This window comes from Pithys albifrons, chromosome 4 (genome assembly GCF_047495875.1).
Source record: "Pithys albifrons albifrons isolate INPA30051 chromosome 4, PitAlb_v1, whole genome shotgun sequence".
Taxonomy (NCBI): Eukaryota; Metazoa; Chordata; class Aves; order Passeriformes; family Thamnophilidae; genus Pithys; species Pithys albifrons.
In genome coordinates, this window is record NC_092461.1 from 8,698,265 (window position 1) to 8,725,745 (window position 27,481).

The window sequence follows — 27,481 nt, forward strand, 5'->3', positions numbered from 1 at the left end:
CCTCTGTCTGTGAAACAGCTTCGCTACCTTCAACATTATCCAGATAAAATGAAAAAGTCATTGAAGGCTCCGGGTCTTGGAGCGGCACGTCACGGACGCTCAAGCGAGCGAGAGGGAAGCCCATGGAAATTGTTTTTAACGACAGGTAATACCGTGGGAAAACCGGATGACTTGGGCTGCATGGAAACGTGCTAAAATGCCCTTTTTCTTTCTCCTTCTCCTTTCCCCCCCCCCCCCCCCCGCTCAGAAAAACAAGAAAGAGGTTTTGAAAATATAAAGTGTTAAAATTGACATCTAGTCCAGTGCTTGCACATTTATTAATTCTGCCTTGATGGGAGGAAAGGGGGAAAAGTGTAATTAGGCAGGAGCAGGTGAAAGATTCCAGACGATGAAATACAACAGGCTAAACGGGATAATGTATTCACCATTAAAGGACTGACATTTATTACCAAAAGGAGACCCGTTACGTTTGAATATAAAAAGGAGAAGATATTAAGCTACATAAATTACCTTCTTCGCATGACTTCAATCTCATTTAAAATACTTATTTAATTTTTAATAACCAACTGATGATTTCAGAGGAAAAGCCGTATCTGCTAAAATACCACCAAGCATATGATGCACCTTTAACACGCTCCAAAGACACGATCCCCAAAGCAATAGATCACAGTAAAAAGTGTGGAAAGGGGGTTTCAAATTAGTGAAGCCAAAAGGGTCTTTTGACATATTTGTAGTGTCAGAAGATCAGGATGGGTAATTCATCTCACAAACACACCACACACACGTCTTTCCCGTACAAATTCCACTCCTTAAAATAGATTTCATCTTGATCCTTTCAGCTGATCTATTATTAACGCTACTGAAGTTTCAGAGGTATGGTCTAACAAAGGGAATGAAGAGTACTGAATTGTATATCGTATACCGTAATTATTGGTAAAATAGACTACTGTGCAACAATGTATGCAAATTTTCCCACGTTTGAAGCATGAAAAGAAAACCTTCTTTCTTAAAATATAGGAGAAAATTGAAAGTAAAATTGAAAAAATAAATAACCAAGCCCTCACTCTTTACTCCCTTTGAGCTCCCGTTAAAGTCTTTTTCTGATTAGAGCCCAAATATTAGTTCAGATAGTTAGACAAAGGCAAAGGAAATCAAATCTTCACAGCAAAACCGGCCAAGCAGTTTAATGAACATTCATTTTATTTTGCTTCTTTTTCTCTCTATTTTTTTTCTTTCGACACACCTGACAAAGCACGGAATCCACTCTGAAGCATACTAGGAACCAAATTATGCCCTCTCCTTCTCAAGTAAATAAAGAAATACATCAAGGATCCGCTCTCCGTATCACACCCCATAAGGTCTGTAAAGATTATGTGAAGGGGCGAGCTACAGACCCCGTTCAAAGGAACGCACCCGTGTTTATAAACAGCAGAGGCAGCGGGCGCCTCATTTGTAGAGTGAGAGAGGCTGATTAATAAAAAGGAGCTTTGGAGGACTCGTCAAAACCTTGTCAACGAAGGAATGCAGTCTCTTCAGAAGCGTTTGGTCAGGCAGGCAGCTGATTGCAGGCAGGGTGGTGCTGCCGTGACAGGGGCATCCCACCCTGTACACACACACACACACACACACACACACACACATACACATTTTTCTCTCTGTCCCCGCGGGCGTGGAGGGTGGAAGGCAGCCGGGGTGGACTCCTGGTCGGGGAAGGCAGGGAGCGAGCCGGCACACCGGCGTAGAGCCAGCCCGCCGACACTGGCGGCAGCCTGGAGGGAATGGGAGGAGGGAGCCCGCCTGGAGCGTGCGGAGAAAACAGACCAAGGAGCTTATAAAAAGAAAAGGAAAAAGACAAGTAACATTCGGGGGAAACGCGTGGCAGAGCGCGGGGTGCGCTCGTGGGTGGGAAGAGCTTCGGGAGAAGCATATACAGCTATAGATATATATACACACAGATTGGTGCAGGCATGCATGTCGTGCGTGTGCCCGGGGTGCGTGTGCGACCGCCCGTGTAAGGACGCGGATACGCTGGCGAGCGAGGTACGGGGCAGTAGGGTTCGGGGGGAAGGATAGGGGGAAGGGGGGGCAGGTCGTCGCGCAAAATTCTCAGGCGTGGAGGGATCCCCGCGGGTGCGCAGAGGCCCGTGCGAACCCGGGCTCCGCGGCGCTCAGGGCGTCCGCGTGTGCCGGCGAGCGTGTGTGGCCGGTCCCCGAGCGCTACAACTCCTGGGGCTGCTGCAGGGTTTCTTTCTTTTTTTTTTTTTCCCTTCTCTCTCGCTCCTTTTTTTTTCCCTCCTCATTCAGAGTCCCGGGTGTCTCCCGGCTCTCATTGGCCACCTCGACTCTACGGGGCGGAGCTGGGCCGCCTGCAAAAGGAGGAAAAGAAAAAAAAACGAGAGGGAAAAAAAAAAAAGGAGACCGAGAGAGGAGAGGGAGGGAAAAAAAAAGGAGAAAACTGTAAGTGCGTAAAAAAGTTCTCGCCGTGGTGACGGATGCTCAAAAGTTCAGGAGTTTTTCCGATGCTTCCCAAAGCAGCCTGCGACTGAAAAAGAGACTGAAAAAACCGAGAGGGAGAGAGAGAGGGAGACTTTGCACTGGGAGATCGGGAAGGTGGATTTTTTTCTTCTTCTGCTCGCTTAAAAAAAGCCAACAAAACACATCCCTCTACTTTTGTCCCTCCTTTGCAGACAACTTGTTGCAGATCCCCGTGGAACAAGGAACTGGGAGCGTGGGAGCCTCTTTGCAAAGGTTTTATTTTCTTAATACTCTTTCTGCGCTTGGAAGTTGCTTTCTCCGCTGCGATTATTTTTTTCCCTCCGCCGTTTTCTTTTTGAAAATATTTTTCCCCTTTTTTGCCCCCCTCCTTTTTGCCCCCCTTTTTGATTTTTCCCCCCCTCCGCGTGGAGCGCGGGAGCTCGCCGGTGGGCTTTTCTGGGCGAAGAAGAGGAGACTTTCGGCGCTGCCGTCGTTATTCTTCCTCCCTTTTTCCGCGCTCCGCCGGGGGGGTGGGGGGGTGGGGGTTGCCCGGCCGCCCGGTCCAGCTCGGTCCGCGGAGCGGCGGAGGGGTGGAGGGGGAAGGGACGCGCTGTTTGGTCCGGCGGGGAGGGTGGGGGAAAGCTGACGGGAGGACATGCAGGCTCGCTACTCCGTGTCCAGTCCCAACTCCCTGGGAGTGGTGCCGTACCTCGGCGGAGAGCAGAGCTACTACCGCGCCGCGGCGGCGGCGGCCGGCGGGGGCTACACGGCCATGCCGGCCCCGATGAGCATGTACTCCCACCCGGCCCACGAGCAGTACCCGGCTGGCATGGCCCGAGCCTACGGGCCCTACACGCCACCGCCGCAGCCCAAGGATATGGTGAAGCCGCCCTACAGCTACATCGCCCTCATCACCATGGCCATCCAGAACGCACCCGATAAGAAGATCACCTTGAACGGGATCTACCAGTTCATCATGGAGCGGTTCCCTTTCTACCGGGACAACAAGCAGGGCTGGCAGAACAGCATCCGCCACAACCTCTCCCTCAACGAGTGCTTCGTCAAGGTGCCCCGAGACGACAAGAAGCCCGGCAAGGGCAGCTACTGGACCCTCGACCCCGACTCCTATAATATGTTCGAGAACGGCAGCTTCCTCCGTCGTCGCCGCCGCTTCAAGAAGAAGGACGCCGTCAAGGACAAGGAGGAGAAGGACCGCCTGCACCTCAAGGACCATGCCCCGCCGCGCCCGCCGCCGCCCGCTGCTGCCGCCGCCGAGCCCGAGGGCGGCCCCGCCGGGGGCAGCGCCGCACCGCCGCCGCCGCCCGTCCGCATCCAGGACATCAAGACGGAGAACGGCACGGCCTCGCCTCCGCAGGCCGTGTCCCCCCACGGCGCCGCGCCGCCGCTCGGCGCTGTGCCCAAGATCGAGAGCCCCGACAGCAGCAGCAGCCTCTCCAGCGGCGGCAGCCCCCGCAGCACCCTCCCCTCCAGCCGTTCCCTCAGCCTGGAGGCACCCGAGCCCCCGCCGCCGCCCCCGCCGCCGCCCCCGCCGCCCCACCACCACGGCCCGGGCTTCAGCGTGGACAACATCATGACCTCGCTGCGGGGCTCGCCGCAGGCCCCCGCCGAGCTGGGCGCCGGCCTCCTGGCCCCCGCCGCCGCCGCGCCGCGCACCAGCATCCCGCCCGCGCTGTCCCTCGGCGGATACTCGCCGGGACACAGCTCCGTCTACGGCTCACCCTGCGGCCAAGCGGCCGCCGGCTCCGCCGCCGGCACCTACCACTGCAACATGCAGGCCATGAGCCTCTACGCGGCGGCGGGCGGCGCCGACCGGCCCGGCCACCTGCCCGCCGCTGCCGCCAGCCCCGCCGAGGACCCGCTGCCCGACTATGCGATGCCCTCGGGCGGCGGCGGCGGCGGCGGCGGGGCGGGGGGCGGCGGTGGCGGTGGTGGGGCGCTGGGACACGGCGGGTTGGGCGGCGCGGCGGGCGGCCACCAGGAGGGGCACCACCCGCACCCGCACCAGGGCCGCCTGGCCTCCTGGTACCTCAACCAGGCGGCGGCGGCGGCGGCGGCAGCGGCGGCGGCGGCGGGGGAGCTGGGCCCGCTGGCGGGCGCGGCGGGCTACGCGGGGCCGCAGCAGGGCTTCGCCGCCGCCCCGAGGGAGGTGTTCGAGGCGCCGCGGCTCGGGCTCAGTGCCTCGCCGGGAGGCGGCGGCGGCGGAGGGGCAGGGGGCGGCGGCGGCGGCGGCGGGGCGGGGGGCAGCGGGAGCTGTCAGATGGCCTTCCCGGGCAGCCAGCCTCTCTACCGAACCTCCGGGGCCTTCGTCTACGACTGCGGCAAGTTCTGAGCGCACCCCGTCGCGGGGACACCGCGGGGACTCTGCTCCGCACCGCGCTCGCGGAGGAAAGCGAGCGCATCGCGAAAAGCTTTTGTACAGAGACAGCCCCAAAGCATGTCTTGGTTTGTTAAAGGACAGTGTTACTCCAATAACACGTAAGTTTTTTTTTTAATTGTTTTGAGAAATACTTTTTTTTCTCATCCCCCACCCCACGCTCTTCCCCGTCCTTTAAGGTATTGTCATGCCCCGTGTTTAAAAGGGAGCGAAAAGTCCAGCGTAGAGTACCAGCTTCTTACCCCCTCCCCTCCCTCTTCTGCAAGGACTTGTTTTAAAATGTAAATTGCGACATAGTAATTTATTTTTAATTTGTAGTTGGATGTTGCGGACCAAATGCCAGAAAGTGTTTCCCCCTTTCCTGAAAAGTGACGTTAAAATTGACTGAAACGCTGATTTTTTTTCTCACTATATATAAAAAGGGGAACTGTATTAATCTTATTCTATCAATATTTTTCTTTTTTTTTTGAAAATATTCTGAAGGTATTGCATTGTTTGTTTATTAATAAATTACCATTCAGTTGGAGTGATCCTTTACACGTCTGTATATTTTAATACTTTCATTTAGAGTGAGAGAAAAAAAGAGAGGGAAAAGGGATTTCATAACTAACTTTGTCGCTGGAACAGCTTGTTCCCCTCCGCACAAATTCCAAAGACCATTTAGGAACTGCCAGGTCGAAAAATCCCTTTTCAGTCTCTTCTCTAATATGTTCCACTTAGTCAGCTCGCCTTATCCGCTAGGAAAAAAATGCTTTCCCATGGCAGCTCTGAGTTGGCAAATAAACAAACACGTTTTCTTAGCAATTAATGGGCAAGACCTGGAAACATTTGACCATACACAGTAGTATGACAACATTATGGCCTTTTAAATAATATGCCTATGTAAGGATACATTAAGCGATAACTCCTAGGTAGAAGTGCATGCACTAGATTCCTGCCCTTGTGTAACTGTGTATATATGGAGCTATTTATCGCTGTGTGTGTTTCAAATGTATTTATATCTAGGATTTACATATATACCTATATTTAAAGAAGGGTTACGTATTTATTTATGGCTTCATATACGCATTGCATATTTTTCTAAACTCCACAGTGTATAACAGATGCCAAATGATCTGTAGAACGTGTATTCTTAGATACAATGCAAGCATATAAATCACCGCATCTTAGAGTTAATAGCAATGCGTGCATTCACATCTGTAAAGCCACTTCTGCAATATATATTTTTAAAGTTCTATTTTATTTCAGAGGGAAAAAATAGTTGGATTAAAGGGTACTTGTAAAGTCCACCCTTACACCTTTATAGCTTCCGTCCTTCAGGGACTTTACTGTTCTATATCTTAATTGTTCGGACTGAAATTATTTTTAAAATATTTTCTGTGGGGAAATTTTTCTTATATGGTTGTTTGGGCCTTGTTTTCTTTTTTTTTCCCTTCTTCCCTCTCTCATTTTTCCTTTAATTGGAAAAGTAAAATATATTATCAGGGTAGCAGATGAGTGGTGCACAGACTGATATCTTGTCAGACCAAGAATCTTACCTTCTGGACAATTTGCTATTGAGAACTTATGAGCCATGGGGATCACCTTCCCCTTTTGTAACTAACCACCAAAATGCAATAAATCCATTCACTCAAAATAAACAGCCTTGTCAGTAAGACTTAGGAATAAGTTTATTTGATTACAGATATTTAAGGCCTAAAATTCGCTTTTAAGATAATATAGTTAACTATCAGAATCTCTTATCTAAAGGCAACACTTAGCAGTAATTGCTGATGCATTGTTAACACTGTAAATAAATACAAAGGTTTTTACAGTTCAACCTTATTACCTCACTTCTGAGCTGTGCTTCCCTTCCAAAGCAATAATCAGAAAACACCTTTAGGAGATCGAATGAACCGTGGGGGGTGTGTGTCATTATATAACGTTGGCTTAGAATATGTTTATGTAAGTATAGCATAGTCTTCGCTTTTTCTTGCTAGAACCTCTAAAAAGAATATCGGCCTTATTTATAGTTATTTGTTTGCTACGTTGGGTAAGAGAAACTCAAATGCTCCGTCGTCCGTTTGTGGTAAAGCTGAAGAGAATGACGAGGAAAGCCGAGCGCCTTCGCTCTGAGGGCACATTTTAATTGCTGCTCCTCGTTTTTCATCAGGACGGGGAAATAAAATGTTACCTATTCTCGGTCGGGCTCACCTTCTGCTCCCCACCGTCCCTCTCCCGGTACCGAGCGGGGGCAGCTAAGCTGGTGGCTCCCACCCGCTCCCACTCCTTGTGAGCGGGACTGCTGGGCGAGGGGCACGGTGGGGCTTTCACTGCTTCACACCTCCGCTCCTCCTCCTTGGAGAGGGAAGCCTCGGTGGGGCATCGTCCTGTGCCCTGGCAGATGGATTTGCCAGCAGGGTGACTGTGTAATAAGGCCATTCCTGCCCCCCGTCATGTATCTAAAATAAAGTTTAAAGAAGGTAGAGGGTAGAGGCGATTGTGTATGCTATTTGCCTGTTATTTTTGTTGCGATCAGGCGCCGGCTTTCCTGTAGTTTGGGTTTTCTCAGCGGTCTCCAGCGGTAGGGTGTTTGTGGCGAAAATAAATAGGGAGGAAAGCAGTTGTTAGCCCGGCTTGTTTAATAACCCGTTGCATTGTCAGTGGTGCTGCTCGGTTAGGGGAGCTGGGGGGACTGTGCGTAGCTTGAACAAGTGCCGAGTGTAATTACTGCTAATGCCCGGGGCGGTGCGCAGGCCTCCAACGCGGGGCGGCCGCGCAACTTGCGCTACCCGTGGCCCTGGCTGCAAAAGGGGAGGGTGGAGCAGGCTCGGCGAGCTGGGGGGTCGGCTCGCAGTCAGGGAGGGGGCAAAGGGAAACTTCCCACTCGGCCGCAGGTACGTCGTGTCGGGATCCTCTGCCTCCGGAGAGGGACCCCTTTCCTGAAGTGACGTGCATGGTCGTGGCGGAGGTCACCTCCTAGTTGTCAGTGTGATGGCTTACCGCACACCGGTGCTTCGGCTTGTGTTTTAAAATCATTATTTTATTTTATTTTTATTATTGCCATAATCACATATTTTTTCTTCCCCTCCGCACAGAAATTGATCACAACGAAAATAAGATTAGCAATGCGGAGGGGACTCCCCGGTAGGCGGTGAAAAGTGCTGGCTCGGCCGCGGGAGGCGGCCTGCCGGGCGCGCAGGTCGGTGCCGCGGGTCCCTGAGTGGCACTGAACAGATGGGGACCGGCAGCTCCACGCTCTGTCAGGCCGGACCCTTCCATGTGAGGCGTTGCTGCTGCTGCTGAGATGGGGAAAGGCCCTGCGGTCTGGCTAGAAACCTTCCCGGGCTGGGGTAGGACAGTTGGGGGGACACGGAACGGGGCTTCTGCCAGCGGGCTGCCCTCCTGTCTGTGAGGCATGAACTGTAGGCAGCGGGACCCAGCGTGGAGCACGAACCCTTGTTCTGGTGCTTGCCTCCGTTGAGAGCAGAAGGCAAATCCGAGCTGACCTGTGATTGTTTCCCAGCAGAACTGGGCCTGCCTCGAACGTCAAAAGAGATGCAGTGCGACCTAGCGCAGCGGTGGGCACGGGACATGCGCTTGGGCAGCAGCTGAGAGGTGTCCCCGTAAGGCCTCGACATCTGTGGTGGCAGCTCCTACATCGAACGGGGACGGTCAGCCCCAGCAGTGCCTGGAGTACGGTCCCTTAGGTGCCAGGTTAACACGGCTCTTTTTGTTGTATTTTTAGCTCAAACTGATTTTATTCCAAACTATCTCTTTGGTTTTCATCTATGAAAAATCAACTTTTTTATTAATTCAAGAGATCATTTTATTCAGCTGGTGGTCCTGGTGGTTTCTTACTTGCCTCTTAAACTGTGGAAAACATGGAGATGAGGAAGATTCTCCTTTCTAAGTTTCCTCCTTGGAATTTCTTTTTAAAGCAATTACTGTTCATATTATATTCTACAAAGGTCATAACCAAAAATAGCAGAGAACCGCATGAATATAGTCGAGAGGACTTTGATTAAAACCCCTTCTCCTACCTCAGTCCAGGTCAGATGGAGAGTATGGTGAGGCTGTGCTGTAGATGGAGATGTTTAAGGGAGTGTTTAAAAATTGGCGGGTTACGATATCTGGGGCCCTTTCTGAAAGACACGAAGTTCGGGGAAGGCGCTTCAAAGTTAGCACGGGACTATTTTCATAGTTGAGTTCAACTTCATGACACTGTGGGTGACTCTGGGGGTGCAGCTGTAGGCTATTTTGATCTCCCCAAAAACATGCTGCTGGAGACGGACGAGTTTAAAGCTTTGCCCTGGCCTCTGGAGACCTGGCTTGCGCGTTGCGGATGAGTGGCACGCGGCGCACGCGAAGGCCGGTGCGGGTTTTGCGGGAGGCAGGGCAGAGCGGAGCGGTGGCGCATAGCCGGGGGCTGCGCACCTCTCCGCGCCCACGTTAAGATGAGCGTGAGGTAAGGGTCTTTATTTGATTGCGTAGGCAAAAGCGTGCAGCGCCGAGGCGCGCACATGGCTCCGCTGCGCAGGTACAGGAGCGCTGCAGCGCGGTCCCTGGAAACTCTCCGCCGTCCATTTCTCAACATCACCCAATTCAACAGCGATGGCTAATTGAACATTACCTTTCAATTAATTTGTCTTGTAAAGTAATTTAAACTTCTTGATGTACTCGGTTCATTTTCCTCCGTCCCTCTGTGTCGGTGCCGGGCGCTTTGGCAAAATATTTCCGTCATTTTAAGACGCGTTGATGTTTTGGTTTGTTTTGGGGTTTTTTTGGAGGGGAGGGGGTGAGCGCCGTCGAGGTGCCCGAGGCTGAGTTGTCGCTGCGTGGGGTCACAGGTAGAACGTCCAGGCGCGCAGAGGGGGGAGCGCGGAGGGCGAGCTCAGGTTTAAGCGACAAGCTGCGCAAGAGGCTGGCGGGCCTGAAGTGTAGCTGACGGGAGCTGCTTGGTGCTCCCCGGGGACGGGCATGGGTTTCGATCCATCGGTATTTCGGTCCCAAGCTCACGGGTTGGGAGGATGCCAGTTACCTTTATTGTATAGCTTTCTCTGCACCCTTTTTTTTTTCATTTTCCTTCTGACTCGCCTCCCCGGCGGCTTGTCTGTGGTGAATCCGCCCCAAAGGTGGTGCGGTGCCGCGGTGAACGGAGCCCGCCTGGTTTAATTACGCTGGGGCTCATAAAGCCATTCGCTTCTTTCCAAAGTAATAAACAAACGTCGCGTTAGGTCAAGATTGATGGTGTCCATGCAATAAAAACGGGCCAGGTCAGGAAGGAATAAAATTCAATCAGAGCTCGCGGAATCATTTTTCAGGGGACAGAAAGACAGAAAAGGAGACGGGGGTCAAGGGAGACGATGTCGCCATTCACAACACACCAGCCAGGAGGGAGAAGGGCGAGGGTTAACGAGCGATTGTTTTTTATCAAGCGGAGCCTAATTGAACGAAACAATAGCTGCATCGGCGGGGGAGGTCCGGCTCCTTGCCCGGTAGTTGAGGAGCCGGGTGGCAACCTCGCATCTCGAGGGGTACTGGGAACCCCTCTCAGCACTGCTGCGGCCCTCATATTCCCTTAAAAATTATGCACACGCACCTGGTCCAACAGGCAGGTCTTGTTCTAGGCCGGGGGCTGGCAATGCAGAAAAGGGTAGCGAATGGTTGGGTGTCTAGGGGAGGAGAGCGGGAGATCCCCTCGTTTCGCAACAAGGCATCCCAGAAGGCCTGCTTTGACGGCCGGAGGTAACTCTGGCTGGTCGATTAGGAGCAGAAGCCCCCGGTGTCACTTACAACTAGCCCCTTGAATTTAGTTCTGTGGTAACGCTGCTGGCACCCAGCGATGCAAGCGGCTGTGAGGTGTATGTGCCGGACACCCGATGGCCAGGGGTGCTGGGTTCGGTGGAACAGGCCCCTCGGGGGGTCGCGGTGTTCAGGCAGGAGACAGCAGCACAGCCCCGCGAGGAAGCCCCTGCGGTCCGAGGGGCATGTTTTCCTCCCGGCCTGTTTCACCAGTTTTGTCCTGCGCGGGCAGGGGAGGTAGCCGGCGAAAGGGTCCCTCCCCTCTTCAGCAAGCAGTGTCTTTGGAGAAGGGGGATTTCTCCCTCCTCCCTCAAACCAATGCATCTGTTGCACACACCTCCGCGAACTTTTAGACCCGTAACTTGCACCTTCCTTGGTATGCGTGCCACAAAATAATAGCTGTTAAAAAGCTCTGGGCTGAGGAGCGGGGGAAGGCAGTCTGGGCTACCGGTGAGAGCTCACAAGCTCTCCGACTGAAAGGGAATTGGGTGGTCGGTAATTTTTTTGCCCCCTAAACAAACGCAGCTTGAAACGACTTGGGTGGGCAGAAGGGAACAATTTGTGAGCCAGAGAGCAAGTGAGCTGGGCAGGCAGCCGGCCCACAACTTACCTGCTGGAGACTTTCACCTGACCTTTATGTGTCAGGGGGCTTGGTTGTGCAGTGTATTACCCTACGTTCAGGTCAGCTGCTTTAGACTGCCTTCGGCAGAACTAAAACGACAACAATGAAACCCCCCAACTGGAATCCTCCTTCCTTTCCAGCCACCATCACCTCTGGGGAGAATCCAGGAAAACCAACACATTTAGAACCATTAACTTTTAGAATAGCTGAATTTCCTCCCGTAGAAAAAACGCAAATTATTACACTCATGAGTTCAGCATATTTACATGTTATCTGAATCGATTAATAAATAGGTCATGCCACTATAACCGCCATCGCTCGGAATGCTAGCGCTCGCTACAGAAAAAATTACCGTTTTCCCCAAAACGTTCCTGGAATTTCTTTGCTTGCCAGGACATTTAAGGAGCAGAGTTTAATGTCTTTTTTCTTTTTCCTTTTTCTAAATTAAATAAATATTTAAAATATAGGAAAAAGAAGAATGCTCTCCATTGAACGATAATGTAAAGTACTGATAATATCGTTCGTAGCAGAAGAGAACTGTTTAAACAATGTCGGTGCTTCCAAGATTGCCCAATGTAAATACATTTGCAGTGCCTTTTTGATGCGAGTTTCTAGTGGAACTCTTTCTCCTGTATGTGTTCTGTATATGTGTTTCTCCGGTCCGATTGTGTGAAATAGGGCTCAAGCCGATAGCTAGAGAAGTGCACATCGCTCTGCGAGCCCCGTCGTCTCGAGAGGAGGATGCTCGGCTATCCGGCGCACGATGGGGCGCAGGACGGGGCGCAGGCGTCGGGCCGAGGCCAGCACTCCCACACCTCGCCCCTGCCAGCAAGGAGCTGCTCGCCGTTTTCTCCAAGCGAGGATTTATGAAAGTGCTGGCGGCCAGCGCTTCTAACCTTGCCTTTCAAGGATGGGATGGATTTAAAACCAAATAACGAATTGCAGAAAAATTACGACTTTCTCCCGACGCCATTTCCCACCCCCCAGGCTCTCCGCCGGAGGGGGGTGGGACGGTGGTGACGCGCGGAATGCACCGGTGCGAGCTCATTAGCAAAGCAAAGGTTGCAATTAGCGTCTGCTGCTGCGAAGCGACCTCTCCCCCGCCCGCCTCTCCAAGCCCCCATCACCAAATAATTGTAAAGTATCTGTTGATGTTTTTCTTCCACCCGTCAAAACGTTGGAGCCCTGCCTGCTCCAGGGCTCCGTCCTGGGTTTGTTGTGTCTGGAGACAATGCTCCGCCAGCGAACCATCAGAGGTGAAGGGGGGTCACAAGGGGAGGCAGGAGCGTGGCCCTGCGAGTCGACTGGGGGCCTCCCAACCCTGCAAACCTGCCGCCCACAGGCGGGAGGGGCGGCGACCCCCGGCCGGTGCCCCTCTCCCTGCGCTGCCCCGGGCCAGCCCCGAGCACGCCTTCCCGGCTGGGTGAGTAGCGGGAAGAGGATGTGACCCTCATGTCCGCTCTGGGGGACGCGGCTGCTTTATGTGCAAGGGGCCGGGGGGAGGGGGCGGCGGGGGACTCTTCCATTCCACCAATTTACACCTAGATTTTATTTTCTAAATACACTTTACAGCAGTCGCCGCTCCTCCGAGAGCGACCAGAGCCGGCCGCGGAACGGCTTCTCACCACCAACCACCCTGCCGCGGGGTGTGTGTGCCCGAGGAGCGAGGCTGCCCTCCTTCAGCCCCCGTTCGCTTTTACCCCTCGGACTGGCGCTCCGACTGTCGAGGTGTATTTTTAGATGGCGCTGGCGGTTTTGCTCGGCGACCCCGAGGAAATCCCCGTCGCTTTGTCTCGCCGGCCTTCCGCACCGGGGCCGGGGAGGAGGGCGACGGGCGCGCCGGCAACGTCGCCAGCGGTCCCTGGGGCAGCGCCCACCCCCTGCCCGACCCACTTGCAGAGGTGGCAAGGGCTTGTACTCCCGTGGGGACACCACACCGCAGGCCTCCACTGTGTTCCTCGCTGCCTGTGGGGACTCCGCAGCCCACGAGCCGGCCGGTGGCCCCGAGCACCCCTGAAAGGCCTCAAAAGAAGGAAAACGAAAATAACAAGAGGCTTTCGTGGCAGCTTTACCTTTGGCAAGACAGGTTCCTGGAGGACGGCAGCGGCCCGCACGGCAGAGGCGAGGGGCTAAGTTATAGCTAAGAGACATGGGGTGGCGGTGGCAGCGCTGACAGGCGGCGGTCTCGGGGAAGCGAGCCCGGCCGTCGCTGCTCGTAATTCCCGACGCTGCCGGGCAGAGAGCCGCGGGCAACGCCGGCCGGCCTTCCCCACCGGGCCCCAGCCCTCTGCAGCTCACTGGGCAGGAGCTGGGCGCACTCTCCTCTCCCTGCCCACAGGTGCCCCTCTTCCCGACGAGGCGTACGCCTGGGCAGTCCCCATCACCCAGTGCGGGCATTACTATCCCAGTTCTCCTCGTAGCAGCGCTGAACCTCTCTGCTTCCTACGGCGCCATGGGACAGGCTGCCCGGCGGGCAGTTCTGGCAGGCTCAAGGGCCCGTATTCCCGATCTCGGAGAGGGTAGAGTGGCCAAGCTGGCCCCGACCACCAACCGGCCTTTCCTCGCGGATCCGAGAAAGGCTTCACCCACCTAGCCTTTTGCTTTGTTCGGTGCTGTTGGTTTGGGTGGTGGGACGCTTGTGAAAGACGCGGGAGACTGGAGGTTTGCTCGGTTTTTTACTACTGGAGCTGCCTTTTTCCATTAAGGAAACTGCAGTGACTCCACGTGAGACATGAGACGGGCAGAGGGGTTGTGTATCTTCCGAACCTGCACGCACAATACGCTTGACATGCACACTAAACTGATGTACGGAACACAAATTTATAACTGGTGTATTAGCTGCATATACAATATCATCTCCTTAAATCGCAGTGTGTTAGTGGTTTTGTTGTTTGTGGGTTTTTTTTAAATTATTATTTATTTCGTTTACAAGACGTGATCCCATGGTCAATGCAAAAAGCGGTACTTTAGGAGCAATTAAGAATCAAGCAGGAGGGCAGTGTTGAGGAAACTGAAAAGCAGTTCAGACCTTTGCCAAATAGTAAAAGGCAGCGGAGCAGTGTGAGTTTTGTCCACAACCAGTAGAATTTTTTTCTTTTTTTCTTACAAAGGCAGCAAAAAGACACTCAGCACAAGGCCACCGTGGAGGGACGGCTTAGTCTAGGATCAGTTTTCTCTTTTCCATCCTTTCCCCCTCTTGCTTCGCAATACAGAGAGCGAAAATAGAAGAATGCTTCTCTTGAGTGCACTACGCTTAGAGATGCCAAAGAAAAAACCCTGAAGTCGAAGTTCCCAGTCGTCTGTCTAAACTAATATTCAGATGTGCCAGCAAGCCTCCCAGTGAATCACTGTACGCAAAAAATAGTTCCCAGCAATACAAAAATGCCTTGTCATAAAAAGCGCTGTGGATACTTTTAAAATTACTATTATTTCGTGCGCCGCCAAAGACCCGCCACCCGCAGCCTGCGACCGCTTGTCTGGGGCGCTGCGAAGGGGGCAGCCCGCGGTGAGGTTGGGCAGGCGGAGATCGCCCCCTCCCCTTTGCCACCCGCAGTGGCCCCAGGGCGGGGGGCCACCGCTAGGCACGGGGGATCCCTTCGCCTGTGGCGGGGTGTGCGGCGTCAACCCGCAGAGCACAGCCACAGCCGTGCGGCCACACATGGGTGGGTGCCCACGGTACAGGGGGTGAGCGCGTTCTGCCGGGGCTGTGCGGCAGATCCATGCGGTGGGAATGCTGCGAGAGACGACAGCTAGTGCAAAGGACATTCACCCATGGGAGGGGGATTTACTGTTATTTTACTCTAAAATAGGCGTAGCCACGGAGTCGTAATCGTTAGAGGAGAAAAACACCCAAGGAATATTTATGTCTATATCTATATATCCACGCTCGAAGGTGTATATTCGGGGGATGAGGGGGAACGCGTGCATGATGCTACGGGGAGCTCCAGGCCTCCCCATGGATGGAGCGTCCGAGACCTACTCGGCACTGGTTTATGCTGGGAAAGCCCCAGTGCAACGCGGAAACTGTACGTGGGGCTGGAAAGCCTCACACGCGTGGGGCAATGCTTAACGAGCGAGTCCTCTGGGCCCTACGAGGGCGCGTACTCCGTGCAGTTGTAGGAAGGATCCCAAGCAGCGCCCGAGATCCCACGTTTTCCTCTGCCCGTAGTGCTGGCACGACCGCGCTTTCGAGGGGACAGCCCCAAAGGAAGCGGCCGCTACTGCTGCCCAGGCGCGCTCCGCTACGCGCACTTCCCACGGCACCTCCGGCAAACGCCGCCGTTGGCGACTGGCGCACTAAGCATCCTTCTCCGGCCGACCGGCTCCCCACAGGAGGCTCCCGAGACCCCTCCCGTCACCCCACACCACTTCCATGAAGCTACCGCTCCCGGGCCCAGCTGGAGCCACGGCCCCTAGCTCCGCATTCAGCCACCTCCCGCCACCATTGCTCCACTTTTAACGGGAGTGTCCCCTACACAGAAAGTTAAAAAGCAAGAGATGAACTTTGAGAAAGTGTGTTTTCCGTGTATCTCTCACCTGGGTATATTGCTCTTTGTTCACTTCCAGGCATAAAGCTCAAATGATGGGAGTAATTGGTAGGTGGAAGATTCGAAACCAATGGGAAATGTATGGGCTTGACGACCTCTGGATAACCCGGGTACGCTGGCACAAAAAGCAAGAAAATATTTACTCACCTTGAAGTTTCTATTTTTTTAAAGGTTTTTTATTTATTTTGTTTTTATTTCTTTAGTCATCTTTTGAGATGGTTCAAGCTCCCATCTGAGGTTTAATTATAGTAAGCAGGAAGAGGGTGGGAAGGGAATGGGTTGATTCTGGGGCGAAGGGGTCAGAAACCAAAACACCCTAAACCCCCTGGACTGAGAAGGTACTGAACAAAAAGGCTTTCTGTGACTCATGCACACTCTGAAATGAAGATCTGAAAAACTCATACAAGCCCCAGCTTGACTGGTTTGAAAGTGATTCCAGCAATTAGGAATTAATTCGGCATGGTCAAAAGGCGATTTCGCTGCAAGTTATATCAAGTTATCCAAACTTTTACAGAGTTCAAGTGGTGGAAATGAGCTGCTGGGGTGGAGGTAAGGCTGCAGGAAAGAAAAACAAGGAGTGTTCAGGAAAGGCAGAAAAGGGGAAGCCATGGAGCAAGGTTTGGAGGCATGGCAAGTCCGTGTTAGCGTCAGAGGTTTGCTGATGTTGGAGGAGAGGGAGGTTGGGGGCTGGAGGGCAGGGAATACTTTGTTTCTCAAATGGGAGAAAGTACTAAAAATGTGCTGGAGGTCCGAGGTAATAAAAGATGAGACTTAATTGAAAAATAAAATCAGTGTGCTGGCTGATCGATATTTCAGGTACAATATGATCCTTTCCCAGTTAATGGCAGGATACAGAGTTAGCCCAGGCAGGGTTGATCCTGGGATGATGTGTGGGGTGAGAGGCACTGGGAGGATGTGGAGAGTGGAGGGAGGGATAAAACTGGGCTTTCACAAACAGGCAGGTCAGCAATAAATCCATCACAGAAAGGGACAGCCACCCACCCTGGTGGCTCATGGCAGTGCTGGCCATGGGTTGCATCCCTGGCATGGGTCCTGTGATGCCTGCCTGGCCCAGGCAGGGGTCAGGCATTGGGGTTGTTCCTCATGAGCTCCACGTCAGCATCTACCATCTCCCTCACCAGCTCCTGCAAAGCGAGACAGAGACAGATGAGGACCCCAGTGCAGAAACAAACAGGCAGTACATCAGGAATGCCGCAATCATGACAAGGCCCCTGGCCCCTTGCAGCAGAACAAGGAGGGGAAAGGACTTTGCTGGGCTCTTCTCACAGCAAACTTGTCCTTGTCCCTGCTGTGCTCTGGGGTGCCCATTTCTACCATACACCAAGGCTGTTTTCTTCAACACCAGGCTGTTGTCTTCAGAGCAAGAACTCCTACAAGGTCACCAAAACCAGGGTTTCTCAGTGGGCCCAAGTCCCCCACACAGAGGTCTGCCACTCCCTTCCCCCTCCCTGTGAATTGCTTTTAGAGGCCATGAACACCCAGCAGGTACAAAGCACACCCAAAAGGCCACTCACATCAAACGTGACTCTTGGCTTCCAGTTCAGCTTTTGCCTGGCTTTGGTACAGTCCCCTTGCAGAAAATCCTGTGGAAAAGAAGAGAGAGGTGCTGAAAGATCTGTTACTTTCCACACCTTGATGCCTCCTCTTTGCTTGTGCTTCTCTGTGAGCCAAGCATGGCAAGGGCTGGACTCTTCTGAAGACAAAATATTTCTCTTTTATGATGCATTATTTGTGGAAGCTCATATGCCTTTTAATTCACCAGGAGGCAGCATCCTTTCACCAGCATATTTCAGACTGAAAGAGTTACTCTGGGTTTTTTTGTGTGTGCACAGGGCTTGAACTCCATCCTTATGGCCATATAATGGTGAACATTTTATAAAAGGTTGTTGTATGTCTTAGCCATGCTAGTGAATGAGCTGATTCCAATTCTTTTCCCCTTCATTTGTTTCAATAGTGTAAATCATGGAGCAAACATGACAACTAGTCTTTTTCAAATAAAAACATGATCACAGACAGTTGATGCTGAAAGACTGTAATGGATATGGGTAACCAAACGCAACAGTAGTAAACATTCAGGGTTTAAATGCTTTTCTTTCTTTTTTTTTTCTACAGTATTTTGAGCATCCACATACAAATAGAAGTCTAAATATCTCAAAAATGAAATTATCTCAAGAACATTACTGAAACCAAGATTTTGGTCATGTTCACCTTACTGTTCAAGTATCCTTAAAACTGCTACCACAGCAAAACAATCCCACAACCACTCATCAAAAATAATATAACATAATTTAACAAAGACAAAAGCTCCTTTGACTGCATTTCTAATTGAATGCAGAAACTGACTGCATCTTTCTTTAAAATTCAAAGACTGCGTTGAAACAGTTTTTTCCAACTGTATGTGTTGATTTAATAAAATATATCCTCTCTCCTCACAAGCTGTGTTTCCCTGTAGCAATAAATTAAAAATTATATCTGTCTAGGTTTAAAGAAAACCAAATAAACCCATCTTTGTTAGACAACAACAAGGCTAAGGCTGAATTCCCCTCTTGCATTTGACTTTATGGTGGTAACAGCAGGATTTCCAGAAAAATGCATGGACTGCCTTTCTCCTCCCTCTTCCATCCTATGACCAGCAGTGGAGCTAAGGAGCATTTTCTGACTAGATTTTTAAACTTGTGCAGCTACACGTTGCATTTTTCAGATGCTCTCTTTTGTGCCTACGTAGTTCAGGTCTGTTAACTTCCAAAATCACCTCATCTCATGCAGTAAAATGTAGGAAATACTTCTTCATAATTGTGCTCCAAAAAGCTCAACAGCTTGCTTCCAGGAGCAGAGGAAATCCACCAAAAGAAATACTGCACAGAAGAAGGAGATGTGGAACAAACACGTCTGCTGAGACTTATTCCAGGCAGCATTTTTACTAGTTCAGTCTTTAGGCTAAAAAATTTTTCAACCCACCCTCAGAAAAGAGTAAACAAATGGATCAGAACGAAATTATATGAAAATAAAAAATGCCATGATTTCCTTAAATTAGACTAAATTATTTCCTACTGCAGCCCTATAATGGGCTTTTTGAAACTGCAGCAGACATTTGAGGCCAAGTCATGCAAAACCGCATCAACTTGAGGGATCCCCTGGAGGGTCGTGTGAATATGGCTTGCAAAATCTGGTTTGAAATGGGAAAGACGCCTACCAAACTTTGATAAAATTTGGATCAGACCCTAATGTGCTCATGGAGGTATGCCTTTTATCTGGAGTTCAGTTTAATTTACATACGTGTGTATATATATGTGTCTGGAAACAAGGAAATCCTTCTTAAAATAATAATTCCAGTATAAAAACAATTGCCTTTTATTCAGTCCTAATTGAAGCCATTAGCTAGAAGTGAAGTGTTTTAACACCACCTAGTTTTAGGTCATAAAAGCCATATTGTAAAACATAGATTTTCAATTTTATAAATGCTGTGTAAGTAAAACTTTTACATCCACAGTCTTCATATTGAAAACAACCTTTGAAATTGAGCCTTATCTAGGATACTGGCTTCCCATTTATAAAAAAATGGACTGTGAAGCATAGAATGAATTGTCTTGACCTGCTATATGTAGCTGCATTCTGCTTTTGAACAGCTTGGGAGCAGTCTTTTAACTTTCTTGGACAAATGCTTTTTGTTAAACAGTTTATCTAAAAAAATACTTTACCTAATTCCAGCCCTTCATTCAAAAATATAAACACTCATCTGCTGAATAGGGCAAAATAAGGTTGGGGGAGGTTGCAAATCAATAAAAGTGAAGTTACTTGTAGCACTGGATTATATATAGAGATCACACGAACAACTAATGTATTAAATCCATGTAGGTATAAAAAATACATTTTCCTCTAAAAGTTCGGGGCTTTAACAATGATGCAGTAAAGGTATTAGGGCATAATCTGCGGGAAAAAAAAAGAGTAAAAGAAAGATTTAATATATGTGATAATACAAATTCCCCAGTTGACTTGGGTTAAAAGATTAAAAATGGCTCTCTCAAAGAAGTTTGTGTACTTTTGAGAAATGCTACCTTGTTCATTTACTTAAAACCAACATAAAATGTCTCCTAGGCACTTTTAAACAGGTACACTTACAGAAGTTACTAGGTACAGAGTTCAAATTAAACCATGATATTAGCACCATATTACACCTATATTCAAGGTTTGATTGCATTCTTATTAGCCGAGGTTTCAACACGTCTTGGAAATGATGACTGGAACAAAGCTATTCCTGATTAAAGGATTGTATTGCAGTCATGTTTCCTGTATTTTTCTACAAGTAGCTCATAATATGAAAACAATAAGGTAATTACAATAAAATAAGAATATTAAAAAAGCTTCTCTTGGAACAGAATGACTGCTTGTTTATATTAAGTCTTTCACTGAAACCAGAGATGCATCTGTCAAGCTCCCAAAAGGAAAAAAAATCCACAAAAAATTACATCACTCAAAAAACCTCTGGTATGTTGATCATTAAAGTGTATTGATTTTTCAGTGCCAGGGCATCACTTTGTGGAGGTACAACCAAACCACAAAGCAAAGAAAGTAAGATTCCACTGGGGAAAACCTGGATTTTTTCTGGGGGGGGCTGAGGTGGTTTGGTAGGATGGGGTGTGGTTCTCAAAAACAGCTGCTGCTGAATATAAACTGCCCTGTATCCCTGTTCCTGATGGAAAAGCACCTGATGAAATGACCACTTCATACTTTGTATTCCTGCAGAATAACTGGTTCTGTGGTGTTGTGCTTTACATACTGACACAAGAAACAAGCCTTTTGACTCCATGAAAACTCTGAGGATTTAGATACTGAGCTGAGAGTCTGCAACCCTGAAAACACTAATTTAAGACTTTCTGTTGATTTTACAGTATTCCAATTATGAACATAAAGTTCTTCACTTTTAGTTGTCCATTTTGTGAGGAACAGGCCCTTATTTTCCATGCAAATAATTAACACAAATGAATAGTAATGACAAGTTTTACCTGCAAGGTAAGAGTCCGAAAAAAATTCAGGTAAATATTTAAAAGGAAGGAAGATGAAAAAGATGGCAGTCAAATTCTCTGTTGCCCCTTAATATGAGATTAAATTCTCTTATGGCATTATATGCAGCTCGCTGTCATATGGCTGAATCTCAGAGAACAGAATGAGTTTATATGGTGCAAGTTTTTCTGTTTTACATTTTCTGTGAAGCAGTGTAACTATGTAGAAAATACCCCATTACTGCTAAATTTGCTTTTATGATTATTCAGTTTTACTGTCCAAATGCACACACACAAATACATACAGATAAGCAGAGAGAAATTTGTTACACAATGTGGTAATGCATTTTAAAATTTGGTTTTAAAACCATGAGACAAAAATGTAAAATATTTTAATGTAAATATCACATTTCCCAAGCTCTTGTTCGGAGTGTCACTAGGACTCCTATTTTGTCTCGTCTTGTGCAGTGATTGATCTGGTTTCACTGTGCAATGTATCACTGTCTCATTCAATTAACTTTGACTGAAAATTTAAAGCCTCAAGACAATGTGAGAAAAAGGAGATAGTGTGGCCTGAAAGAAGGCCAAGGCTTCCTTTATTACTACAGCTCAGCTGATTCCCTCTCAAATATGCTTTCACTGAACCCAGCACCCAGTGCCAGCTTTTGCTTTCTCTTACACCAGAGTAAAACTGAGATCAAGTCCTCAGTAAAACACCTGCAGTGGAACTGTGCCCAGCTCCACTTGCTGTAGCAGAGACAAAGCTTTACCTTTAAAAATAAACAAATATGATCTAAGCACACAACAGTTTTACTGCATCTGAAAAGCAGCCAGGGTTACATTCAAAACCAGCATGACTGCCTGGATGGAAGATGATTTGTTACTTCAGAGCTCTCATGAGCAAAGAGCACAGACCCGGCTTGGTGGAGGTTCTGGCTTGCGTGTTTAGTCTTGCACCTTTTTTGCTCAAAATGTTTTGTCAGAAAGGATTTCAAGAGTCTAGGGGCCAAATTCTCCTGTAAAACCCATTTGTGTTTTACTTCCCTTATTTTCTTCTTAAAACCATCACCTTTCAGTTTTAACTCATCCCATTAAAACAACAACAACAAAAAAATTAGACAGTGTTAGCTTGCAGTTTTGCATTTTCATCATTATCACAGAATCATAGAATGGCTTGTGTTGGAAGGGACCTTGAAACTTTATGCTCATCTAGTCCAATCCTCCTGCACTGAGCAGGGACATATTCAACTAGATCAGCTGCTCAGAGCCCCATCCAGCCTGACCTTGAGTGTGTCCAGGGATGTAACATCTTCCACCTCTCTCAGCAATCTGTTTCGGTGTTTCACCACTCTCATCATAAAAAATTTCTTCCTTATATGTTGTCTAAATCTATTCTCTTTTAGTTTAAAACTATTGCCCTATTATCTTTTGTCCCATCACATCAGGTCCTGTTAAAAAGTTATATTGCAGTAATGTATGTATTAATCTTATGAAATAGTTTCCTCTTTTGCGTCTTTTTGTGAGCATTTTACATAACATTTTTTAATGAGGGTTCAAGTAGATGTCACAGTAGTAACATCGGTAATAATGTCACAGTATATATGGGCATCTGCTGCAGCTCACTGCTTGGAGAACAACCTTGTTAAGTGTTGCAAATAGTCAGTCAGCAATGCATGCATTGCTCCCTAGGCAGTATCCCTCATTCCCTAGTGTTCTGCCACACTTGCCACTAGGCTCAGCGACATCATATCTTAACTCACATGCAACGTTGGAGAACAGTTACTGTTGACTTCTTCCAAGCTATTCTCTGTGCACTCAATTAAGAAAAACAGTAAGATCTCACTAAATCAGAGCCAGGTACCCTGTAAATATGCAGCCTGCTGGTACAAAATTCAATGCATGGTACAGCTAAGCTTGGATCAAACCCCAGGAGTCACAGTAATAAGCATTGCGTCTCCTGTGCACTGCTCTGTGAGTACTTCTGGAGATCCATGAGGCAGAGAGCGCACTGGCTTGACTTCTTTGCAAAGGATAGTGTTTGTTATAATATCTATAGTAACAGGGAAAAAACCTAGTATAATTATAAAGCAAGTGACTGCTATCTTCACAGTAAATATGAGGAGACTGAAGATAAAACATATCCAAGAGCGAAGTCCAAGCCTAACAAGGAACGCAGTAAACATCTTCAGGAATTTAAGATGAGCCAAAATGTGTTGTCGCTCAGTTTTCATTTTTTCTTTCCACTGTTCTTAGAAAAGCAAAGTTGTGGAGCAGTTAGGATACCAAGGGAATAGAAGAATGTCAGTGAATTTGGTTCCTGATCTAAATTTGTTTTAATGCAGCATGAACAGACTGCTTTCCACTCTTGGGTCAGCAGTCTTTTGCAGAAAGACAGCATTGTTCACAAAGAACCACAGGAAAAGGCAAAAGCAACCAATAAGCTGAAACTCACATATAACTAAATGCCATTGAAAATAAGAGGCATAATGTTTTTTTCCCTAGCATGTTTTCCTATGCAAATCCCCTCCCTATTCAGAAAGTTTAATCTTTACTAAAACCATGTTGAGGGGGAAGAGGAGGGGAAAGAATGACTTGAGGAAAGGACTGATTCTGCACGGCTCTCAGCCCCTGTACATCTGATGGGCCTTGGCAGGCTGTGACTGCTGGGCATCTTTAGGGTAAGGGCTTATCTCGGGCCCCGCTGTACTCCAGCAACAAGGCATCAACACAAACCGCACAGTCAATAAAACCTGAGCACAACCTCCGCTTTTCCGCCAGGAACCAGGGGCGTTAGAACAGCGGCTTTATCTTATCAGTTTGATAATCTTTAATTTGACCAGCTTCCAAAGGGTTAAGGCAAATGAACTCGAAGGAGCAATAAACATTAGGGCGATAATAAAGTAATGGAGCTCCTCTCCCTCCTCCTCCTACTCTTCCCCTCCCGCCCCTGCGCCTTTTCCATTTCGCTGCTGCCTATCAGCCCAAACCGAAGCCGAAGCCAGACCTCTCTTTTAATGACAGGGGGTGATAAGAGACTCGGAGAAAACAGCAAGCTGTCTGGTCTGCTCAGGAAGTCGGGGACGGGTGGTATTGTCCATCAGTGGGGCCACGCGGCGGCCGGAGGCCGGGAACAATGCTGCGCTCCGGGGAAATGGGCTCCCTCAGCGCCGGTCCTGGCAGCCCCAGCGACAGTGCAGATAAAACGCTGAAGCAGAGGGAGCTGGCCCCAGGTGCCTCGGGGGCCTCGTCGCCGGCTCTAATCGCTTTGATGGAGGCGGTGCCCCCGCTAATCGACGGGAGGCTGCAGCCCGCGCGTCCCCGAGAGGAGAGATGGGCAGCCCTCGCCCCCGGGGCGAGCACCAGCGGAGCTGCAGGCACGAAAGCCCCTTGCTGGGCCGAACATTACTCAGATCTGTCCATTTGCCAAGGGAAGCCTGGCAAAACAGGCCAGTGCCGACCCTCGAGCCAGATAAAATTCCTCCCAAATTACAGCCCGATAGCCCTGAAGCCAGTGCTGGATTTCACTCGCTTTGGATTTGGAGCTGAGCTCGCTCAGCAGGAGCTGCCCGGCATGGGGATGGGTGTAGCTCTGTGCCAGGGTATCCCGCTGCAAGTGGGACCATGGCTGCTTTTCAGGTTGCCATGCACAAGGCAGTCTGAAGAGTGTTTCCCCCACAGCAGGGGCAGCCCTGCTGCTGCAAACAGCAAAACTCCTGCGGTTGGCTGCAATGAGAAGAGTACTTCCCTCCGTCATAGTTTGCCCCGAGGCTCAGTTTTGCACTCCTGGGAAGACCTGGAATTTGTTTCCCAGTTTGGATGCAAGTGCAATTGTAACGACAGCTCGTGGCTCTGCAAAGGGCCCAAGAGGCTTCCAAATGGAAAGACTGTTTCTAGTTCACAGGAATGCCTCTGCTGAAAAAGTGAGTGACTTCTGGAGGAAGATCAAACCCACATTATTTGTCATATACAGACCATAATTATGGTAGTTCAGGTATCAGGGCTGGATACAATCAAAGAATCATGGAATGGTTTGGGTTGGAAGGGAGCTTAAAGATGATCTGGCTCCAATCTCTCTGCCATGGGCAGAGACACATTCCACTAGACCAGGTTGCCCCAAGCCTCTTCCAACCTGGCCTTCAACACTTTCAGGAATGAGGCATCCACAATTTCTCTGGACATCCTGTTCCAGTGCCTCACCGCCCTCACAGTCAAGAGTTTCTTCCTAAACACTCTTTCAGTTTAAAACTGTTCCCCCTTGTCCTATCACTATTCCCTCTCCATCTCTTTTGCAGGTCTCCTTTTGGTACTGGAAGGTTGCTCTGATGTCTCCCAGAGCCTTCTCTTCTCCAGGCTGAATGATGTCAACACTCTCAGCCTGTCTTCACAGGAGATGTGCTCCAGCCCTGGGATCATCTTTCCAGCCCTTCTCTGGCCTTGCTCCAGCAGAAACACTTTCTTTCTGATATGCCATACCAAGTAATCCAAACACACATATCACAGCTAAAAATCATTAGCATGTTTGCTAAAATGCAAGCTCATAATTATGTACTCTGTGTTATTATGAACCAAAATAAGCTTCCCCAACTCTTCAAATAAAATACTCTGCAAATGCTGGTTACAGGTGGTACTGCTCCCACTGACTGCCACTGCCTTGTAGCCTGGCTGCTGATGTGTGAGCTGACCTTTTGTATGCTTCATGCTAGCCTGGGCATAAAGAGGTGTTTGAATAACATGCATGACAAGGGTTAGAAGGATTTGTGAATTTTCCTTTCACAGTAGAGGTTTTTGGGAGGTTGTATGTGAGCTTCTTGGCCAAATGTGTCACATTCACATCACTAAAAACCAAAACTCTGCCAGGGATTAATCTCTTTCATGTGGGTGGAGATCAGCTGTAGTATAGGAAAAGAACAGGTTTCTTCTCTTTACACTAGTACTTCAAGTCCTGCTTTTGCTCACTATTCAATGTGTTTTCTTCTTGCTGCACTCTCACAACTGCTTTTTTGAGGAAAGTAAGATAATAATGTCCTCATCATACATGGTTTTATTGCCACCCACATTATGCATTATTTAGGTAAAGGCACAGTACCTTTAAACTATTACATGTAATTCTCACTTGTTTAATTTAATCCACTCTAAATAGTTTTCTCATCAGTTCCTACTCTTCACATTTTCTGCAAAGATCAGAAAATCACTTTGTGAAGTTGTTTGATTGCAGCTGGCTTTATTGTGCAGTAACAAATGTATTTGTCACTGGAGATGGAGTATGGACCTGAGGGTTACCTGTCTTCACTGACTGACATGTCAAGCTGAGTAGGAAAACTGATAATGCAGCAATCCATGCTGCAAACCTACCTAGTTTCTTCTCTTTCTCCACTACAAAATACTCCACTTACAACAACTTACATTGGAATTTGAAACAAATTCAGTTGTCATCAATGGTCAAATATCAAATGATAAGCAACAAAGCACTAAACACTAGGACAGTGATTTTGTATTTTCTCTATAGATATTTATCTACCTACTTTTAGAGCATTAAGCAGAAATTTAATGAAAGCAGATCTATGAATGCAGAATATCACTTCTTCATAGAATTAATTCTTTTTCTTGTATAGGATACATTGTGGTGATTCTGCTACCCCATGGATATTCACATTTCTGAAAAAAAACATGATATTTTTTAGCAGCAATTTTTAGCAGCAATTTTTTTTTGGAAGAGTGTTATATTTGGCCTAATAAAAGTACTAATTTACTTGTAATTTTTCATCTCAAGGGCATGTGATTTAAAAATTCTAACCCATTTGTAACAGCATTTGCTGTCTTTGCCCTGTGTTCAGTGCTCAACTCACTGCTCTAAATGCTTGCTTGTGACTGAAGTTGGGCGGGAGAGATGATACTCCCTACTTTACCTTGCTATATTGATATATGAACCTTTGAAGCTTGTGGTAAGACTGGGGGTAAAAGGACACAGAGGAGATGGATATTTCTCTCTTCTGTCTTCCTTCCCACTATGGATTAACTAGTACATAAAAATTAGCTTGCAGGATGTTTAGTCATTTCTCATTGTTTGAATAGCAGTTGTAAAATACTCCCTCCCTGCAATATGGGGGATGAAGGAGGGAGCTGCCACTTCTCTGGACAAAGTCACACACTGTCTTTTACTTCTGGCTGTTTTTTTAGAAGCAGCCTCCCTCTACATGGTCATAAACCCAACCTAATTTATGAGATGCATCACCTTATCCTCCATCCCTCACTGCATTCCAATTTCTCAATAAAATCCCCATCTGATTTGAAATCCCTTTTCAAGGCAAAATATCTGGAGAGAATTTAAGCTGTGAAAGGCTTAAAAGGAGCTCAAGAACTGATGTCTTGTCACCCAAGAAAAAAAATAATTTTCAAGTTCCCATATGGAAGAAACTTTAGGACATAATGCCATAGGATTCCTGTCTGCAAAAGTAAAGCTATCGTTGCCTGAACACAGTTACAAAACAACCAAGAGTCCACAGAAGGGTTAAAATAAAACAAGGTGGGTTACTTTCTGATGCTGAGAATGTCCCAAATGTATTCTCCAGCGCACTTGATAGAGAAGGAAGTCCAAGCAGTGGCCTTTCACATGACATCATAAAAGCCTAATTTATCA

At 48.7% G+C, this 27,481-nt stretch overlaps 2 protein-coding genes across 9 annotated transcripts in view; one reads left to right on the forward strand and one right to left on the reverse strand.

Annotated features, from left to right (window-relative positions):
* Positions 1 to 25,525, forward strand: FOXC1 (forkhead box C1). 8 transcript variants are annotated; one of them, XM_071553347.1, is made up of 4 exons: positions 1,497 to 1,855; positions 1,956 to 2,040; positions 2,688 to 2,748; positions 3,137 to 4,923. In XM_071553347.1, exons 1-4 carry the CDS (start codon positions 1,522 to 1,524, stop codon positions 4,823 to 4,825), a joined length of 2,169 nt encoding a protein of 722 aa, XP_071409448.1. In that variant the 5' UTR covers positions 1,497 to 1,521; the 3' UTR covers positions 4,826 to 4,923. The 8 variants fall into 8 exon arrangements, 7 of the variants coding, with proteins under 7 accessions (XP_071409451.1, XP_071409448.1, XP_071409449.1 ...); XM_071553348.1 differs by having other exon boundaries at positions 3,293 to 4,923; XM_071553350.1 differs by lacking the exons at positions 1,497 to 1,855; positions 1,956 to 2,040 and adding exons at positions 1 to 145; positions 1,253 to 1,358 and having other exon boundaries at positions 2,688 to 4,923.
* The window catches only part of GMDS (GDP-mannose 4,6-dehydratase), a 409,845-nt gene continuing 398,327 nt past the window's right edge, over positions 15,964 to 27,481 (reverse strand). The window contains exons 10-11 of the mRNA XM_071553354.1: positions 17,359 to 17,427; positions 15,964 to 16,968 (exon numbers count right to left, since the gene is read on the reverse strand). Of these exons, the coding sequence (XP_071409455.1) occupies positions 16,906 to 16,968; positions 17,359 to 17,427 (132 nt within the window). The 3' untranslated portion in view covers positions 15,964 to 16,905. The remainder of the gene's footprint in view (positions 16,969 to 17,358; positions 17,428 to 27,481) is intronic.

Bases quoted from the DNA above. Each gene is read 5' to 3' on its own strand.
- FOXC1 (XM_071553347.1), top strand. From the start codon at position 1,522: ATGCAGTCTCTTCAGAAGCGTTTGGTCAGGCAGGCAGCTGATTGCAGG. The intron at 1,856-1,955 runs GTAACATTCGGG...ATATACACACAG, and splicing joins AAAGAAAAGGAAAAAGACAA to ATTGGTGCAGGCATGCATGT. The intron at 2,749-3,136 runs GTTTTATTTTCT...GAGGACATGCAG, and splicing joins GTGGGAGCCTCTTTGCAAAG to GCTCGCTACTCCGTGTCCAG.